This window comes from Schistocerca piceifrons, chromosome 3 (genome assembly GCF_021461385.2).
Source record: "Schistocerca piceifrons isolate TAMUIC-IGC-003096 chromosome 3, iqSchPice1.1, whole genome shotgun sequence".
Lineage (NCBI taxonomy): Eukaryota > Metazoa > Arthropoda > Insecta > Orthoptera > Acrididae > Schistocerca > Schistocerca piceifrons.
The window spans coordinates 726,649,163-726,669,669 of record NC_060140.1 but is presented as its reverse complement, the minus strand read 5'-3'; the positions used below and the strand labels follow the sequence as shown (position 1 = coordinate 726,669,669).

General features: G+C 42.9%; 1 protein-coding gene across 1 annotated transcript in view; it reads right to left on the bottom strand.

Moving 5' to 3' along the window:
- Positions 1-20,507, bottom strand: part of LOC124790006 (protein yellow-like) — a 63,316-nt gene that overhangs the window by 32,166 nt on the left and 10,643 nt on the right. Inside the window, exons 2-3 of the mRNA XM_047257550.1 lie at positions 16,447-16,817; positions 8,318-8,517 (exon numbers count right to left, since the gene is read on the bottom strand). Of these exons, the coding sequence (XP_047113506.1) occupies positions 8,318-8,517; positions 16,447-16,789 (543 nt within the window). The 5' untranslated portion in view covers positions 16,790-16,817. The remainder of the gene's footprint in view (positions 1-8,317; positions 8,518-16,446; positions 16,818-20,507) is intronic.

The window sequence follows — 20,507 nt, the reverse complement described above, 5'->3', positions numbered from 1 at the left end:
TCTCTGTTCATGTCTGCCGTCCAGTCGGTTTCACATAGTCAAAAGTACGCCATTCAACGATCATTTCCCTCCCTCTTGTGAGACGGTATAAGGATTATTTCAATAAACTGTGATTTCATATTTTAAAACTATATTTGCCTGACCAATTACAGTACACAGGGCGTTTCAGATAAAGTGTATAGCTCTGTACTCAGAAAATAATAGGTGACAGGGTTATTTATAGAGATATTTACATGTAAGAAATGCTACACTTTCTGCGGGGTCATAAATCTAGTTTATTGAGTTATTTTCCAGAGAGTTATAGCAATGAGATACTATTTTTTATATAGAGCACTAGCTTTTTCTGCTATTTGGCTAGTGTATGTAAACTAGCTGTGTACAAATCAATTTAAATCAAATTTCTATCATGTCTAATTTGGGTGCTAGAAACATTTACCATGTTAGGGGTGGATGTAACAGTCGGCTGTGTGCGAAAGGATGTTCTGATTCCGGAATGTTTGTCTGAGTAAGATGTTCAAATGTGTGCCCATGTTCCTAAATGCTCAACGCTGTGCTCCTTCTAAAGGACCTGTGGACGAGATGTGACGTCGCCGGTGTCATGGCGCGACAAGCTTCCTCTATGCACTGCTAGATGTCATGTTCGGATAGACAGCCGACTGTCACATACCATCGTACACACGGCAGCTCGGACTGCACAAACAAACGGGGTTCAATGTGTCGTGTATACTGACGTCGAATAAACATGGCATACACATCTAACAAGTACATTGACATATTGCTGATGCTCGGCGAATGTCGACACGATGCCAGTGAAACAGCCATAGCGTATACAATGAGTTTTCGGGGTTGAAGAGGCTCGGCAGCCATTATGTACCTATGCGTTCAACAACAACTTCAAGGAAGAAAGTTTTATGAGAAGGCGTGGGAGTAAAAGATGAATACCAGTAAGAAGTGAGGGGAAGGAGGTGTTTATTTTAGCTGCAATACACCACGATCCTCGGTCGATGGTCAACTGAGGTGATCCATTAATGTGTGGAATGGAATCCTTGGAGATGAAACCATCAGTCCAAACTACTTCGCAGGTACAAGTGAGATATATCGAGTTTTTATAGTCGACAGTTTGGGTAATTTCCACGAAAATGTCCATCTAGACGTTAGAGATGTGGCTGCAGCACATTCTCCCTGTGATGTAGTGTGTTTAGGCGAAATAACAAGCGCCAGCATGTCGGCTTGAACGATACGGTAGAGAAGGCTGTGAGATGACGTCAGGCAATAGAACGCCCACTAGGACGACACTACGACAGGAGCGGTACCTATATGAAGAGAATATAAGTGCCGCTCCAGCTAGCCTCGGGCGCACTAGAAGACGACCTCTGATATTAGCTCTATAGATGTGACTTATGAGCTTGGGTATATGCTTCCGTGGAAATTGTATACATCGAAAGACATTCATTATTTGAATGTCGACAATTGCGTATGATACCTTATTGTAAATAGGCAAAGTTATGTATTGTCAATTCAGTTTACTGTAATAAACTCCATTAATAAGAACTGCTTGTATGTTGTCTAGCTACCCGAGAAAACAGCTTCCTAGGCACCCTATGTTAGACGAGTTGGCAGGACACCACATGTGCAATAACTGAACAACAGATTCCCTGGAAGACGGATGGGGTGCCGTTGTCCGAAGGAATGGCCCGCATATTCACCCTACATAACATCAGTATATTTATGGCTAAGGAATAGTGTTTATGTCACTGAAGCCATAACCACAGATGACTTCGAACGCCGCATCGAGTAAACTTTTGTTTCCATGACACCAGCGTCGTTACATTTCGTCTGCTGGTCGTTTAGAAGGATCACTGTGTTGTGCCTTCTGGAATATGGGCACACATTTAAACACCTCACTTGAATCAACATTCCTTCACCAGATCATTCATCTGCACACAACCCTGACACTGACAGTTTCTAGCTCCTAAACTAAACCTGAGAGACTTATGGTTTAAAATGAATTGAATTTAGCTGGTTTAATGCCTCAGTTATGTGATAAAAAACTAATGTTCTATTTAAGAAATTGTATCTGGTTGGGGTAGCTCTCTGGAAATAATTTAATAAACCATATTCTTAACCCTAAAAAAGTGTAACGTTCCTTATGTGGACCTATCTCAAGAAATATTCCTGCTGCCCATTATTTTTAGATTTCAGAGGTATACACTTTATATGAATCACTTTGTATAATGTGCAGGATAATCGGATCTTTAGATAATTTAGTTTACAGCCCTCATTTTCATAAAAACACAGTAGTCTAGATGTTCTTTTGAAAAACGTTCACAATATTCTTTTTTCGTTTATCGTTGTGAAGTTGTCCCAACAAGAAGCGACGGAAAAATCAGTTACCATGTCATTTTCCTTTGCATTGTGTTTTCATCTGCTTTATGGTTTCCTTGGTCATACATCCTGCGAATAAGAAGGAAATAGAGAATTAAAGCCAAAGACTCTGAAAATACCGGTTTGCCTGTCACTCATACAGTACACCGATCTGTTTAGGGATTTTCCAGCTTCCATCGTATTTATGCTCACTTGTTTTTCCCCAGAGGCAACGTTTTTCAGTTCCTAGAGGTGACATTCATCACAAGAATTTAGTTGGATAGTGAAAGACGAAGTCAAGGCAAGTAGTTCTGGATGACCAGTTATGTCACAAGGTTCCTCGGCTCAAATGTCGAATTTTCCTAAATATTTTACGGAATAAAATCATGATACAATAGAATAAGATCCGTCTATCTTGGGAGTACCTTCAGGGAAGAATATTTAATGTCCACTATGCTGAAAAAGATTAGGATAAGAAATACTACATCCCTCTATAGCCTATACCATTATCATTGTGCTTTGTCATGACAAATATTTATACGCATATCTCGTAAGCGATTGCCGATGCAAAATAGGACAGAGATGTGTGCTATGTATAGTATCTGTGAAAGCGTGTAGTGTGCAAAAGACGACGTTTCTCTTTGTCATCAAATAATTAGATTTTTCTTTAGTGTGCAAACGGTAAGCACAAGAGAAAACATTAGAATTGTTCTTAAGGTATTGTGCTTACCAGCAGTGATCATCGGAAGATTTCTGTACGCAAATCTTCGTAAAACATGGTTCAGGGACCTCAGCTATTGAGTATAAAATGTAATATTAAAAACACCTTCAAGCCGTTTGCATTTTGAATGTAATTTATTTATATAACCAGTTTCGGTTGGTTACTACGCCATCTTCAGGAGCATATGTAAAGATAACTACACTAGTGTAACTGCATAATCAAAGCGGTGGTGCAAAATTTAAGAAATAAATTAATACAGTGGTAATATGTAATAAACATTTAACGGTAAACAAACTGTACATCGTGTGGCATCAAAAAATAATTTGATAAATTAAAGAATAAGTTGAGAGTACAGTGTATGAGTACAAACTATGGAACAATGTACAGGGGCCGCGCGGAGTGGCCGCGTAGACTTACGCACCTTGCCACGGTTTGCGCGGATCTCTCCCGTCGGAGGTTCGAGCCCTCCCTCGGGCATGGGTGTGCGTTGTCCTTAGCGTAAGTTAGTTTAAGTAAGATTAAGGCGTGTGTAAGCGTAGGGACCGATGATCTCAGCAGTTTGATCCCATAGGAACTTAACACAAATTTCCAAAATATACAGGCCAGAGAAAAATTGTGTCACGAAACTTTAACCCTGGATAGCTGATGCCAGTAGGAACCAAAATTACTAACGTTGTGTAGGTCGACAACGCACCATTTTTAAACTACGGGAACTTGGCGCCACGCTCTCCGAGTGGCCATGAGATTGCCCTATTGCTGGATGCTCTGGACAACGCATCACAACGAATGTTTTACCTGTCAGAGACCGCAATGTATTCAAAGCGGCCCGCCCGCTCAGTGGTAGCGCGCCAGACTTCCACTCTAGGGACCTGTGGGCGAATCCGCCTAGTTCACGACACATCCATTGTAGTTTCATGATAAGACGTACTGGGAAGAAAGCCATCAATAGCTGTTAGTCCGCTTACAGAAAGTCTTTTACAGATTTTTATGTAGCTAGGGCATTGTTCACTTAGAGCAGGTGCTCGAGGTGCTCGAACACAATTTTTATATACAGGGTGAGTCACCTAACGTTACCGCTGGATATATTTCGTAAACCACATCACATACTGACGAGCCGATTCCACAGACCGAACGTGAGGAGAGGGGCTAGTGTAGTTGTTTAATACAAACCATACAAAAATGCACGGAAGTATGTTTTTTAACACAAACCTACGTTTTTTTAATGGAACCCCGTTAGTTTTGTTAGCACATCTGAACATATAAACAAATACGTAATCAGTGCCGTTTGTTGCATTGTAAAATGTTAATTACATCCGGAGATATTGTAACCTAAAGTTGACGCTTGAGTACCACTCCTCCGCTGTTCGATCGTGTGTATCGGAGAGCACTGCAACATACATCGCGTTTCTACAGAATGATCTGCCAACGTTGCTCGAAAATGTCCCACTGGAAATGCGTCGACGTATGTGGTATCAGCACGATGGTGCAACTGCACATTCCGCAATTAACACTAGGCTGACCCTTGACAGGATGTTCGACGAGCGTTTCATAGGACACGGAGGACGCGTAAATTGGCCAGCCCGTTCTCCTGATCTTACGCCTCTGGACTTCTTTCTGTGGGGTACGTTAAAGGAGAACGTGTACCGTGATGTGCCTACAACCCCAGAGGATATGAAACAACGTATTGTGGCAGCCTGCGGCGACATTACACCAGATGTACTGCGGCATGTACGACATTCATTACGCCAGAGATTGCAATTGTGTGCAGCAAATGATGGCCACCACATTGAACATCTATTGGCCTAACATGTCGGGACACACTCTATTCCACTCCGTAATTGAAAACGGAAACCACGTGTGTACGTGTACCTCACCCCTCGTGGTAATGTACATGTGCGTCAGTGAAAAAGACCAATAAAAAGGTGTTAACATGTGGACGCAATGTGCTGTTCCAGTCTCTTCTGTACCTAAGGTCCATCACCGTCCCCCTTTGGATCCCTATGTAATTCGGTGCTCTCCGATACACACGATCGAACAGCGGAGGAGTGGTACTCAAGCGTCAACTTTAGGTTACAATATCTCCGGATGTAATTAACATTTTACAATGCAAGAAACGGCACTGATTACGTATTTGTTCAGATGTGCTAACAAAACTAACGGGGTTCCATTTAAAAAAACGTAGGTTTGTGTTAAAAAACATACTTCCGTGCATTTTTGTATGGTTTGTATTAAACAATTACACTAGCCCCTCTCCTCACGTTCGGTCTGTGGAATCGGTTCGTCAGTATTTGATGTGGTTTACAAAATATATCCAGCGGTAACGTTAGGTGACTCACCCTGTATATTTGCGCCATATCATTGTAAAGTGAACCTAATGATTGGAGGTCTGAATTACATATCATTCGTAGATAGCTATGACAGACAACATTCTCGGGAGGCAAAAACATCTCAGAGACCTTATGAATAATAAAAACAAAACTAAACACTCAAAACACTTTCAAATTGTCATAAAACTTTAACAATTAAAAAGTAGAGCTGATGAGGTGTTTCCAAAATCGGCAAAGCCGCAAGAAGGTGCTTTATTCCCAACTACCGGTTTGTAATAGCTACATTTCCATACTGTAGATCAACAATTTCGAAATTCCAGCTTTCGGAAAGTAGTCCACGTTACAAGCCAAACCACAGCCTGCACGGGCTTCTTACACTACATCGGCCTGTTAGCAATAGATGCAGAAGTGAGCACGATAGACGGCATTTTAAGTTTTATTGATACGGTTTATACAGAATGTGTCTACCGGATATTATAATACATTATATGAGGTATTATCCGGCCTGCCGCATTCTACAGCAATACTTTGTACATTTTCACAAACAATTTTTGGTGTGCTCAGTTTTATTATTACGGTCTACCAATGTGGTTTGACCCTTATCGAAAGCTTGGACTCCGCAGTTGTCCATGCACAGTATGGAAATGTAACTGATATAAGCCTGACGATGCACCTATACTGACGTGAAACCGGTAGTTGCAAATAAAGTACTTTTGTACAGCTTCGTGATTTTCTGAAAGGCTTCACCATTCCTGACTTTTTAATTGTTACAACGTTTATGTAATTTCCAGTGGTTATTAAGTGCTGAGTGTTGTTCTCATACGACAAAAAAAATAGTATGTCATGTTAATGTCAAAGGCCGTGAATAAATTGAAGGAAAACAAAGACAGTTGTACATTGATGAGTACAGCATTTATATGTTGTCATATAATAGTAAAATTTAATATAATTTATCGGAGGTCAGCCCCACGTTAATTGCCTGTATCATCACGCACCATTTACACTATTGTTTGTGAATGGTGAAACATTCAGAAGCATTGGTCTCAATACGCCACGATAAGAGGATGTATAGAACAGTGAAACCATTATAAGCAATTTAAATGGCGGAGAAATGCCATAACGTACGCCCAAAAGCGCCCTTTTTGTGCGACCGGACAGAGATATGTTACGCAACGCTCGGTCGGTGAGCAGCCGTCACACGAAGTGTAACGAAATGCCACCATGCCTCTCAGACAGCACAGGGTGGAATATCGGCATGTGAGGATGTGAAACGGGGCAGAATGTTTCGCCTGCGGGAAGTGGGTCTGTCGTTCCGTGAAACATAGGGCACGCTGCTTAAGCAGTGAGACGTGAATGGAACCAGTGGAGAGAAGAGGGCCGTACACAGCGCGGACAGGGTACTAGATAACAAACTGCGATCAAATCGCGCGATGAACGCCACCGTGTACTCTTGGCCGTAACAGACAGAACACCCGCGGCGTTGGAGAACTGCAACGGGTGTGGACGGGTGTCGACGGTTCGACACACTCTTCTGTGGGCTGGACTGGTGGCACGCAAGCCACTGTGTCAGCTTCCCATTTGTTCTACAGTGATGGCTGCATAGGCCTTCGACGGCGCCGTCGTGAACGCAATCGGACGGTCTGTATTTCTGAGCGGTATAGCGGACAAACGCCGGGTATGATGGTTTGGGGTATCATTGACTGTATTACTCGATCTCGCCTCTTGCATCTTGAGGGCAATCTGAACAGCTATCGGTACAGTAGGAAGGCCTTACAGCCCGAGGCACTGCACCTCCTGCAAGCCGTTCCACATGCCATATTTCAGCAGGACAACGTCAGCCCGTATGTGACGAAGAATGAGCAAGACTTCTTCGAATAACGATAGGTATCACTGTTTCCAGTAACGTTGCTCGTCGAACATGTCTGGAATATGGACAGTTGACAGTTTTTTCGTTCAGGACCTCCTGCAGCCACAGTCGATGGTTTGTGGATGCACCTACAGACCGCGTGTCACACTGTTCCCAAGCAGCATATTCAGGCGCTCTTAGATTCTAGCAGCACTGATGGCTGTACATGGTGCAGGTTCGAATGGTTCAAATGGCTCTGAGAACTATGGGACTTAACATCGGAGGTCATCAGTCCCCTAGAACTTAGAACTACTTAAACCTAACTAACATAAGGACATCACACACATCCATGCCCGAGGCAGGATTCGAACCTGCCAGCGTAGAGGTCGCGCGGTTCCATACTGAAGCGCCTAGAACTACTCGGCCACACCGACCATAGTGCCGGTACTCCGTACTTAATTTCCACAGTCCTAGCGCATTTATGAGTCTGTAATGCTAATTACATCTGTAGTGTCATGACCCTAATCGATGGAATAAATTTAATCGTGATCACATCTCTCGGCCTTGGTGTTTCACTTTTTCCAAACAGTAGTGTGCTAATAAAAACGCAAATTTAATTTTACGCCAAAACGAAATATCGATCACAGATTCATAAGTTGACACTTTCTTAATAAACACATTTTAATGTAACAAACTGTGGAGATAATGTAATAAACCATAAACGTAATTCGTTAGTGTACGCTGTCATTATTATTGTTGTCTTTACATAGATGTCTGGGGATGGCGAAGAGAAACGCCGAAACAGGTCGCATAAATAAAGAACATTGAAAATACAGTCGGGTCAAGGTTTTTTTCAATTTTACATTTTAACAGAAGATTTGTCCGCATTTATGAATTATTCTACAGAAATTGCTCCTATATCACATCCAATTAATATTGAAGATTTCTGTAATAGAGTTCTAGGTTTCGCAACACCAAATGCATGAATATTGGTACACCACGAAGCCTCATAACGTTCTGAGGACATGCCTGTAAAACCGTATGACATTGAGAACCCACCGCGGTAGCCGTGATGGACACCAGCTGTGTGCTGCAGTCGGTGATGGAGTCCTCCGTGGTGCGGTGCAGCTCCAGGCTGGGGTAGGGTGTCAGGGGGGCGTCGGTGGCGCCGCCAGAGGGCACTGTGCTCAGCGAAGCGGGTATGCCGAGCCTGGCGGAGGGCGTGGACACGAACAGCCGGCCGCGGCTCAGGGCGTCCGCTGCGGAAGAACAGGAAGCTGTTCGTCCTGCCGGCTCACAGCACACGCTGGCATTGTATTACTTGGAGACGAAGCAAGGACGTAACCAGGATTTAGCTTGAGGTGAGTCCGATTTGTTGAAAAGGACCCTAAAAAGACCCACGTCTTTATTTATTCTGAAATCCAATTTACTAATTTTTTGAATTTTATGTTCATAATTCGCTTGAAAGAGAGAGAGAGAGAGAGAGAGAGAGAGAGAGAGAGAGAGAGCATAATTCGCTTTTGGGAGACAGAAAGACATTGGTGAGTACATCAAGACAGACAGAGAGAGAGAGAGAGAGAGAGAGAGAGAGAGAGAGAGAGAAAATCACCTAAAACTTGCACCGCAAAAATTACGAAGATTTAATGTCCTACTAGTGTCCACTTTTCACAAAATGGATAGAAAGTCTATTTTTTTTAGCAAATGTACACTTTTTTAAATGTAACAATGTCTATTGACATTAAAAAAATAAAAGTAAGATAAATCAGAATGTCAGTTGCGTTCGTTGCAGAATACTAGTGCGAGTCGTTTGTTAGATATCGTATTTTGAAAAGTTTCGACACTGACACTTGTTTGTGGCATTAAACCCGCATAGTTGCTAGGTATGTTATGTGTGTTCCTTGAGTGAATTGCGAGTTGCTATTCAGTGCGTGACTGTCCAAGCAGTAGCTCGTCAGTGTACGATGCAATTCACCATTGCAGAAGAAGTAGACATGCTCGTGGTGTACGGGGAATGTAGGAAAAATCCAGTTCGTTCTTGCACAGTGTATGCTGCAAAATATCCCAATAAGGTCAACGATCTCGGCAGTTATTATCACCTCTTCAGCCAGTTACGTGGAAGTGGTAGTGTGACACCTATAAAACGTAACAGAGGGAAACAAGTGAGGAAAGAAGACGGGGAAATTAATTTTCTAGCTGCTGTAGCAGTTGAACCTTACGTTAGCTCCAGGCCAATCGCTCGAGGAAGTGGCATGAGTCAGGGAAGTATTCTACGTATTCTCCAACGACGTAAGTTCCATCCCTATCATATCTCTTCCTGTCAAGATCTGCATGGAAACAATTATAAGAATGGTGTTAACTCCAGTACAAAGGCATTAGGACAGAATACTCCAGATAGCAATCACTCGAAGAAAGGGCATGAGTTTGAGAAGTAACCTGCGCATTCTCCATCGACATAGGTTCTATCCATGTCACACCTGACTCCATGAAGAGCTACAAGGAAATGATTGTGAGGCATTATAACAGGATACGCGGGATATACCACGTGTCTTGTTTAGTGATGAACCAACATTTACCAATCAAGACCAGGTAAACCGCCGAAACATGGACTGTTAGTCTGTTGACTATCCCTGTTGCCTTCGTCTGGTGGCGCATAACCATCCATGCAATGTAAATGTGTTGAGTGAGATAATTAACCATCAGCTCATAGACCCGTTTTTCATTGACGGAACAATGAAGGCACGAAAGTATCGTTGCTTCTTAACAGGTCATTTTCCACGGATGATAGAACACGTTCCTATGCAGATTAGAAAGGGTCTGCGATACCAACATGACAGCTGTCCAGTCCACAGCACAGAAAGTGCTACATAATGTCTTCACGAATTGTTTCCATATCGTTGGACTAGACGAATAGGACCTGTACCTTGGCCGGCCTCGGATATTAAGCCTGTAACTTTTTTCTGTGGGGAACGGACATACTCACTACACCTGATGATGTGCAACGACGTGTTACTGCAGCCTGCTCTGACATCTCCGCTGAAATTCTAGCACGTGTGCAGCAGCCGTCCCATAAAAGACTGTAAGGGGGTTTTGCCGCTGCCGGTGGTAATTTAGAACACTACCTGTGATGGTCAGTTCTCTCCTTACTCGTCAGAATCCATATAACTGTTGTATGCACCTGTATTGTTCTTTATGTGTGCTACCACGAGTATTGTACAATTGTCGGCGTGGGAACTTTTCAAAATACGACATGTCGCAAACGACTTGCACTACAATCCTGCAACAAACACCACTGACACTAATTTGCCCTACTTTTAGTTAGTTAATGTCGTTAGGCATTGTTCCTTTCCAACAGCGTATGTTTGCACAAAAAATATACTTTGTAAATATCATTACAATCTGTTTATTGGGTCATTTGGGCCCCTAGTTACCAATCCATTCTATGAAAACCGGACACCAATAACACTTTCCATTTCTCAATATCTGCAGTGCCAGTGACTCACCCCGTACGTGTGAAATAAACATTTCTTCTTTTGCAATTGATAACTTCACTCTGTTGCCAACAGCTCAGTGTTCTAACATAAGGTTCACTAACTCAGGGCAGAAGAAATTAACGTTGGGTTGAATAACTTATGTTAAAGGGTTCAAACCTCCTTTCAGAATCTTGCATTTAAACTTCCATCTCAGCTGAAATCAAGTCCGAATTCCTTCAGCACATCAAATCATCTAAGTTCCTCATCTGAATCTCAAATTTTATTAAAGTGACTTTCATGTCATTAAAATTCTTCATTAGATTAAAATGATCAAGACCCTTTTTTAAATTATTGTTTCAGCAGTAAGCTTCGTATTGTAGCAATGAAATTTATTTATAAAACAAGATGAAATACACAAATACTATGAGAACAGTTTTGGGTTCTTAACATTGATTCACACATTGATTTAAAGTAGACTTGCAACGTATGTGACCTCGCATATGTGTCTGCGTTCATTCAAGATAACATGGTTGTACGGTCTTTGATACTAATAAACGCCTCTGTGGTTTATAGCATACGTTGTCGCTTATATGACTTTTATGACATTTTATTTGCTAATACGTTAGAGTTGTGACAGTTGGACTCACAGTTCCAAAGATATTATTAGTAACACGTTTCACTAAAACGTTTCACCGTAGAACTTGGAGAACTGACATATCGCCGTTTCACAAGCGAGCCACCTGTATGTACAGGTAAACTCAAACCAACATTAAAATTGAATACTGTATTCCCGATAAATAAATAAGTCTTTCCCGAATCAAGGTAAGTACTGTTACAAAAGCAACGAAAAAATTATGTGTTATCAAAATGTTTCTACAACTTAAAACATTGCAGTTTGAAGAAAATCGTAGAACACCTGAAAACGCTTCAGTTATTACAGTATTACAAGAGCGTAAGCAGTAATTCACGAAAGGGGAGGGGTAGAGACGGAGGGGATGCAGACAGAATTTGGCTCAGATGAGTTCAAGCAACTCGCTGAAAAAAATCTTTTACGAACGAACGAACTATAGGGTGCGCTGTCATCACATGCCCCTCCCGCTCTCCACAAATCCCGTCCCGTTGCTCCGTATCTAAACTGGTTTTCATAACTGCGAACTGCCCGGGTGACCAGATTGGGCGATATTCTGGCATTTGGGCTACTAGTGATAGAATTCCGAGCAGATTTCTTAAAGAAATGCGCCCTTTGGCCGATAATTTTGATGATCAACGCAATTTTTGGGTGACACAGGCAAACTCAAGTGTATTATTATGCACTGATTTTTGTTTAATGTTATTTGTAATTATGTTTGCGCTCCGCTGCTTTGTAAAATACTGAAATTTTGCAATCCCAATGCTCTGCCAGTCTCCAAACAATGGCTACAGTGCTAACATTAAACTGTTATAATTAGGTAATGAGGCTGTTATAGTAGTGCTTACATATTTTTAACTTACTGTATCACTAGTGGGAGAATCGAAACTGGTTTTCCTCTGCTAGGCGAATGACTGGAACTGATGGCTGTCGGACCCCCTCCATATAATAGGAGCTGCTCATGCGTGTCTTTGCATCTTTGAGCGCGCTTAGTGACACCTCTGAACAGTGTCAACGTCTATTTTCGGGAGTTCTGGGGATTAGGTGATGCAAAACCTTTTTTGATGTGCGTATATATATATTATACAGAGTGAAAGCAAATATTTTTCTGTAAGTTGTATTTTCCTGTGATGATTTCCTAAGCTGGTAGAGTGAGCTTTCTTTGGGTGGAATTTAACTAAGCTAACAAGCTTTGGGAGGTTGCATGGGATCTGAAAGCCCTTATTCTAAAGTGTTTTCCTGTGGTGACATAAAGTAACGCAAACAAATTTTAATTCCTTATTACCAATAAATAAGAATGTTCATGCAACGTAATTGCATCAGCTTCAGCAGAGGTTCCAAAACACCTCCATTGATTTGTGAACAGAGGTTACACAGATGGTTCATGTTCCGTCCAACACAGTAAAAATAAAATGGTTCAAGTGGTTCTAAGCACTATGGGACTTAATATCTGAGCTCGTCAGTCCCCTAGACTTAGAACTACTTAAACCTAACTAACCTTAGGACATCACATACATCCATGCCCGAGGCAGGATTCGAACCTGCGACCGTAGCAGCAGTGCGGATCCAGACTGAAGTGCCTAGAACCGCTCGGCCACAGCGGCTGGCTAATACCGTCGAAGGCTGCAGGTAAGTCCTTAATTCCTATTGCTGCTGCTGCTATCAGGCCCGCAAGATTCTCTTGTGATTGAACAGGCGTTTTGTAAACAAGGGTGCACATGTCTCGCCACAGAAAATGGCCCATAGGGGTCAAATCACGGGATCGAGTACAGAAAAACCACTGCCATTCCGCTTTTCTAGAAACTGTCAGTTCAAGAGGCCCAGGACGACTGAGATGTGCTGGCCTCCGTCATGCTGGAACCAGATGCGCTGTCGTGTAGCGAGTAGCACAACATCCCGCAACTCTGGCAATTCTCTGACGAAGCAACTGTAATAATTCCAGCCGTTTAATGGCTTAAATAGGAGTTACGTCCCAATTCAATACTCACCAACAGTATCTGCACACATTTTCATGTAGAACCGATACAGAGAGGAACGCGAGTAAACGTGGAATGTGAGTTAACCTCACTCAAAATATGGGAACTGTGGACGTTGATCAGAACATTGCTTCATCTGTAAATAGCACAGAGAACGGAAGTGTTAATCATCCGGTTCCAGGTTGTGCAGATGCCAAATGGATTAACAGTTGCTCAAGATGGAACTGAGTGCTGAGAGCAATTAGGCCGTACACCGGATGAAAAATGCTCACAGGTAATTATGAAAATAGAGAAAAAGTTTGGTTTAGTGTTCCGTGCAACCTCCCAGCGTTTGCTAGTTTAAATCATTTTCACACTGTACGTATTGTAAATTATAGATCATAGATCATGCAGAACAGATCGGAACAGGAATTCAGGAAGCCTTTACACAAAAGTCCCTACACTATCAACTCAGCAGCAACTAAGTGTTTATTAAGAAAAAGAGTGAAACCCCCTTTCACTGTGGCAAATGAAAACTGTTGATAATGGAACAACTGGAGTAGAATATTTGCCAGTGATGTTTCTTGACACATGAAAGCAGTGCTTGTCTGATGCCTGATGATCATAGAAGAAGAGTGGGGAAGGGGTCAGATACCAATGCTTCTCTCAGACACGAAAAAAGTCATACGATTCAGTACAGTCGCGCATCGCTGCACTATCGTGTGCAGATGTCTGACGGTTCTCATCACTATTAAAGGTAACTGGGTGGCTCTTCAGTACTGGAACAGGATCATCCGGATTACTGTCCAGCCCGGAGGGCAACATCTCACTGCTGGTTACATCATTCAAGAAAATAATGAACCTGCACATGGCGTCCAACTTGGGCACACCTTCCTCCAGGGGGTAAGATTCCACGGAATGGCAGTACCACCGTTATGTCAGAAGCTCGGGACCAATTGGAACCTACCGTGCATGGCCTCATGTGACCATCGGCGCACTCGACCACTTTCATCGTTTAAATAGGGGCAAATAGCGCTTCGTCAGACCATATCACCTGTCTCCAGTTACCTGCTGGCCATTTTTTTGTGTTGTTCGGACCGTCGAGAACTTGCAGCCTTACGTGCTGCGTGAGCAATGGCTTTTTCGAGGTACACGACTCCATGCGTTCACTTCGAGCTGCTCCCTTCGCTGTGTGTCCTCGGAAACTGCATTCACTTACGGCAGCAATTCCTGTTGCCTTTAAAACAAAATGTCGTTGACAAGGAATTTGCGAACTGACATATTCGCTCCACTTCTCAGCCATGACCTACATCAGCAATGGAGGTCGCATGGTCGCCTGGTACTAGTTTTCGTCATCTATAGCACTTTAAGACGACCAATATGCTATTAGCTGATGGAGACCAATATTTTGTATAGTTGAATTAAGTTTGACATTACTGACGCAGTTACAGAGAAGATTGGTCTTCCTTGAGATTATCATCTTTAGAGGCAACAGACGGCGCTCGAACTATGAGTGGAGCAATCAATGGCTTGGTAGGGCGTGTTACACACTGAATACGGACTGTTTATGTGTTTGAAACTCACATACATTGATTAACTCGAAAGCAAAATCTGCGTTCATTAACCATATGATGTAATGAGTTTAGTTGTGAAAATTACTAATGCTATACAATGAAGAGGTTTCAGTCATCATCAATTCAAGGCGAATGTGGGCCATTTTATTAAGATTTAAAACGCAAATGCTGTCATTTATTTGCAACACTGCTTTACCTTATAGAATTTTAGCCAAATGGTGCGCCGCATGGCGCACTGGACGAGACAACTGAAAAGGGTACCGTGGGCACATGAGATGGAATTCACCTTACGTATCAGTTTACATCTGATGCAATTTTTACCTTCCAAGGTTACCCCTCCAATTCCCTCTTAACCCTTCCCGCCCTCAATACTCTCTTCCCCTCTCCCCCTCAACCACTTAGCATTTAGCCAACAGCGTTACGTGTAAATGCCAACGCTGTCATGCGTCAACGCCATCATGCGCCGTTGGTCTTGGCTAATAGCTGCGGGGCCTGACTGCTCAGTTTTACCGTCTATTTCATCGTTTCTTGCAAATTTTATAGGCTGTCCTATCAATTTTCTGCCAATTTTGTGGCTTATCCTTGGAACCGACCAGTTTTATGGCCTATTCTGCCAATTTCACAGCCTATCCTACCAATGTCCTGCCAATATTACGTCTTATACTACCAGTTTCCCGTAAATTTGGCTTTCCTACCAATTTCCTGCTAATTTTATGGCCCACCCTGCCAATTTGAAATTTTATGGCCTAGCCTACCAACTACTGGTTTTGGCGCCATACAATTGGCTAAATTAATTATGGTCCTCTCACTACAGGGAAGAGACCTTGAATCATTACAGCTAGTCGAGAGCAAACTGCACGATAGCTGCGGGACACTGGGGCTATGGGCAAAGAGCAACTGCACTTAATAACACTCACGTGCCATTGGTCGAGAATAACTGCGTATGATTACATTTACACTTAACGTTATTGACCAAAAGGATAGCATGGTATTGGGAGTGGCAGTGGGAGGAAATGGAGGGGAGGAGGATGGATTGCCTTGAAGAGGCGATCGGTGTTTAACGACCCATCGACTAAGAGGTCATTAGAGGTGGAGCATAAATTCGGATTAGGGTAATACAGGGAAGGTTATCGGTTGTGCCCCTTCAAAGGAACCATCCCAGCATTTGCCTGAAGCGATCTATGAAAATGACGGAAAATCTAAATCAGGATAGCCGGACGCTGATTTGAATCGTCGTCCTCCCGAATGCAAGTCCAGTGTGCTAAGCACTGCGCCACTTCAGTCGGTGGCCTGAAGATAAAATCACAACTGCATCAACTGTAACCTGGTACTCTAGGCCAAGTTCATCTCGTAAGCCCACTGCTACCCTGCCGACCTGTGAATGTATGACGGATGCGTGTTCTGGTGGTGGTGAGCGTTGACACTCACAGTGTGCGGACTGTTCGGGGCAGGAGCACATTCTGACTGCTCTGCAGAGCGCTGGAAAGGGTGGTACTGGTCCAGCAGCGTCTTTGAGTTACGCGAATAGTACTTGATGACAAGGGAGCTGCTGGAGACTGACCTGTTACGTCAAACGGAATGGCGGACCTGGGAACGTAGCGACCACGGGCTAGCAGGTTCTGCTCCGTCGACTGGTCGCCTCCAAATTGGAACCTGACGAGATTGGCCGCCTTGGAGGTCATCAGGGCTGGAGTGTGGTGACTGCCACTCTGTGCCACGCATCGAGCTGCCCCCGCCGGTCCTATGTGGACGTGGCCAGCCTGTTTCAGCATCCTGCTGCTCGTCATCGGCACCCTATGCGGAGTGCCCCATCTCGGACCACGTGGTCGAAACCGATGGGCGTCGCAAGCCGACACCAGCAACACCACCAACACGAGCACCACGGTACAAGTGTGGCGAGTCATTGTGTGCTGATGATGGATGTTCGCGTCCCTGTGGGTGACACAGACAGCAACTTGCAGTCACTAATATAAGGCTTACTGTGAGTCGAAAACTGATACTGCATTTTCTTGGAGTTGATTACTGATATCCAATATATTATTAGGTTAGTTCACTGGTTCGTAGCGTTTATCGATAACTGTAATAAACACACTTTTAATAAACACTTAACTCACACTTTGGTCGTCAATAATGCATTCTCCTGTACTATTTGCAACAGCCTGCGAATACTGGGATAAACTTCCAGTTCCACGACTGTAGGAATAAAGTGGTTTTGAGGGGAAGAGCTCGTCGACCAATTTTCTGAGAGCTTTTTTTACGGGGAAAGGAAGTTCATTACCGGTTGTTGGACAGAGAATTGAAAAGGCGAAAATCTGAGGGCATCACTTCAAGCAGTCTTCTTTGTCGTTCTCCTTGGATTGCGTCTGCAAAACGTCTAGGTTGTCGACAATAAATGTCAGCAGTGATGCTTACACCTCCGGGAAGCAATTCGTGGTACACCACACCGTCACTGTTCTACCAGATGCAAAACATTATCTTTTGTGGATGCGCACAGGTCTTTGTACTGGGGGTTGCTGTTTTGTTTGGCCTCAGCCACTTCTTTCTTTTAGTTGTGTGTCACCAGTAACGATACAGGATAAGAATGATCGCTGTTGTTCACGAGCCAATTGATGACGAACAAGCAGAGATGCGTATATGGCCAGCAACTGATTTTTGTCATTTTGGATGAGAGAATCCCGTACCTATGCACCAGACTTTTGACGCTTCCCCACTGTATGCAAAAGTCCGTCCCCGGTAGCTGAATGGTCAGCGTGACGGATTGTCAGTTCTCTGGGCCCGTGCACGATTCCCAGCTGGGTCGGGGAATTTTCTCCGCCCAGGGACTGGTTGTTGTGCTGTCATCTTCATCCTATCATCTTCATCGACTGCAGGTCGCCGAAGTGACGTCAAATTGAAAGACCGGCACGCGGCGAACGGCCTGCCCGCCGGGGGCCTTAGCCATACGGTTAAATAAATTGTATGCAAATGTTGCAAGATGGTGGAATGATCGCGGATCATAACATTTGCCAGTTATCGAATACAATGAAGTGCATCATTTTAGATTAATGCGTTTTAACGATCATCAAACCCAGATCGTCTTCCTGAACACGGAGAGTCACTAAGATGGAAAACATTCTCCTTAAAACAAGAATACCATTTTCTTGCTGTGCTCTGTTCCATGGCATTATCCCCATACACGGTGACAATGTTTCTGGCTACCTCCGCTGCTGTCACCTGTCTATTGAAAAAGAGAGGAACACGACGGAAATGTTCCTATATTTTGACTAAAGTTCAGTCTTGATCACACCATTTATGTTTCAATGACATAGGTAACCGGTTTCGGTAATTTTTACATAACCATCATCAGACCTGTGGATTAATTTTAGGAAATACTAGAAACCAATCTTTAAATAAAATGAAAGTGTCTAATGACGTCAAAATTTAACAAGATAAAATAAAATTAATTATACCCATGGCTCCCTTAGGATGGTAGGCAGAGCTCTCCTCAGCTGCTACGAAGTCAACTGATGGTTATGAGTGATGAGCACGAGCTTAAATATGCAGAGGCTCCGCCTACTTCCTGTCACACTACTTCACAACTGCCAATCAGCTTTCATAATATGACGCAATCGTCAAAGTATAAAAGTAGGAAATACACTAATCACATAAAATTGATTCATTTAAAATGCTTGATTAACAGATAGTTGGTATGTGTACAGCTTATTTATATTTTAGGTAAGAATAGTAAACTATGATGTGTAATAGTTGTGCCCTCTATGGGCAATCTTAATACTACTACAGTGTCAGTTACATCAAAGATGTGAAAGACACTATATATATATTCTAATGCAGGGCTTGCAGGTGCAAGGTCGTTGAGTAGGGAGGGAGGGGAGGGAGGGGAAATGCGCGCGCACGTTTGAATAGGGCCGCAGCGTGCCTATTGAATTCGCGCCGACTGTGTAACGTTTAAAGTACTACTAACAGCTCTAACAGTCACTTCGCTGGTTAAGAATCATGTCAAGTCGCCGTTGTGTAACCCCAACCATGCTTTCGCAGCTCAGCCCCCATTGGGAGGAATTGTACCTGTTTACAGAAAAAGATGGTGTTGCAAAATGTTTAGTATGCCACGAAAGGCTGAATTCTTTTAGTAAATTTAATTTGCAGCTACATTATATGTCGTACCACGCGAAAGACTAAGGAAGTGGAAAATGTGATGAACCAGATCGTGCACAGGAATTTATTATACTTAAAAGAAAGCTATCCGAAGAAGATCTGGACGACGAAGAAAAATCAACTGAGGCAGCTCTCAGAGTGAGTTACAAAATAGTTTAGCTTTTAGCGAAATCCCTGCGTCCCTTCACTATGTCGATTTAATAAAAGTATGTTAGGTAGTTGCAGCGGAACATTTGAGTCCATCTCAAGTTGAACAGTTTCAGATTGTGCAATTATCTAACATGACCATTATGCGTCGCATACAGGACATGGCAGACGACTTCCAGAGCCAGCTTGCAAATATCTGTAAAGATTTAATGGCGTATTCTCTAGCTCTGGACGAAAGGGTTGTTATCACTGGAACGGCGCAGCTTGCCATATTTATTAGAGGTGTTAATAAGAGATTTTCAGGTGAAGGAGGAGCTTCTCGATGTAGTAGCCCTGAAGAACACTACAACCGGAGGTGATATTTTAAGTAGTGTTGAAGAAAGTGTTGAAAATATAGGATTGTCGTGCAATTCTTTAGTTTCAGTGTCTACAGACGGTGCACCAGCGATGACAGGGAAAAAGTCAGGTTTCGTTGCGCTGTTGAAGGAGAAAATGCAAAAACTGGCCGTGTCGAATGAAATAAGGGGCGTCCACTTTGTGATGGACCAGGAAAACTTATGCGCAAAGAGTATCAGTCTAAAAATGTGATGAGTGTTGTTCGTACAACCAATTATATAAGGAAGCATGGGCTACAACACAGACAATTTAAAAGCTTTCTTGAGCATGAAAGCCAGTATGCTAGTCTGGCTTATTACAGCGAGGTCCGCTGGCTTAGTCGTGGCGAATTATTAAATCGATTTTTGCCTGTTAGATGGGATAAATATGTTCATGGAAATAAATAACATGTGTGTTCCTGACTTCAAAGAGCCTTCATGGAAATGTGATCTCGCGTTCTTAGCAGATTTAACTAGCCATCTGAATGCTTTGAACATTTCACTACAAGGTAAAGATCTGCTACTTACTCATTTCATAGATCGAACACGAGCTTTTAAAATGAAATTGGGTGAGTCAACTGGAAACAGGAAATCTAGCTCATTTTCCTAAATTCTCATCCCTGCAAGATGTTCACAAAGACTGTGAACGTTATTCACATAGTTTAGTTGCCTTAAGGAAGAATTTGATCAACGCTTTCAAGATCTGACAGCACTAGACAGTGATTTTGATCTGTTCTCCTCTCCATATTCAGCGAATATGGAAGAGATTCGTCCTGAGCTGCAACTAGAAATCATTGACCTCCAGTGTGACAGAGAATACAGAGACAAATTTCAGAACAAGAAAAACATTTTGGAATTCTACAGACTCTTTCCCCAGGATAGATTTCCTCGTTTGCACAAATTGGAGGCTACAATAATATCAATGTTCGGTTCCACGTATGTTTGTGAA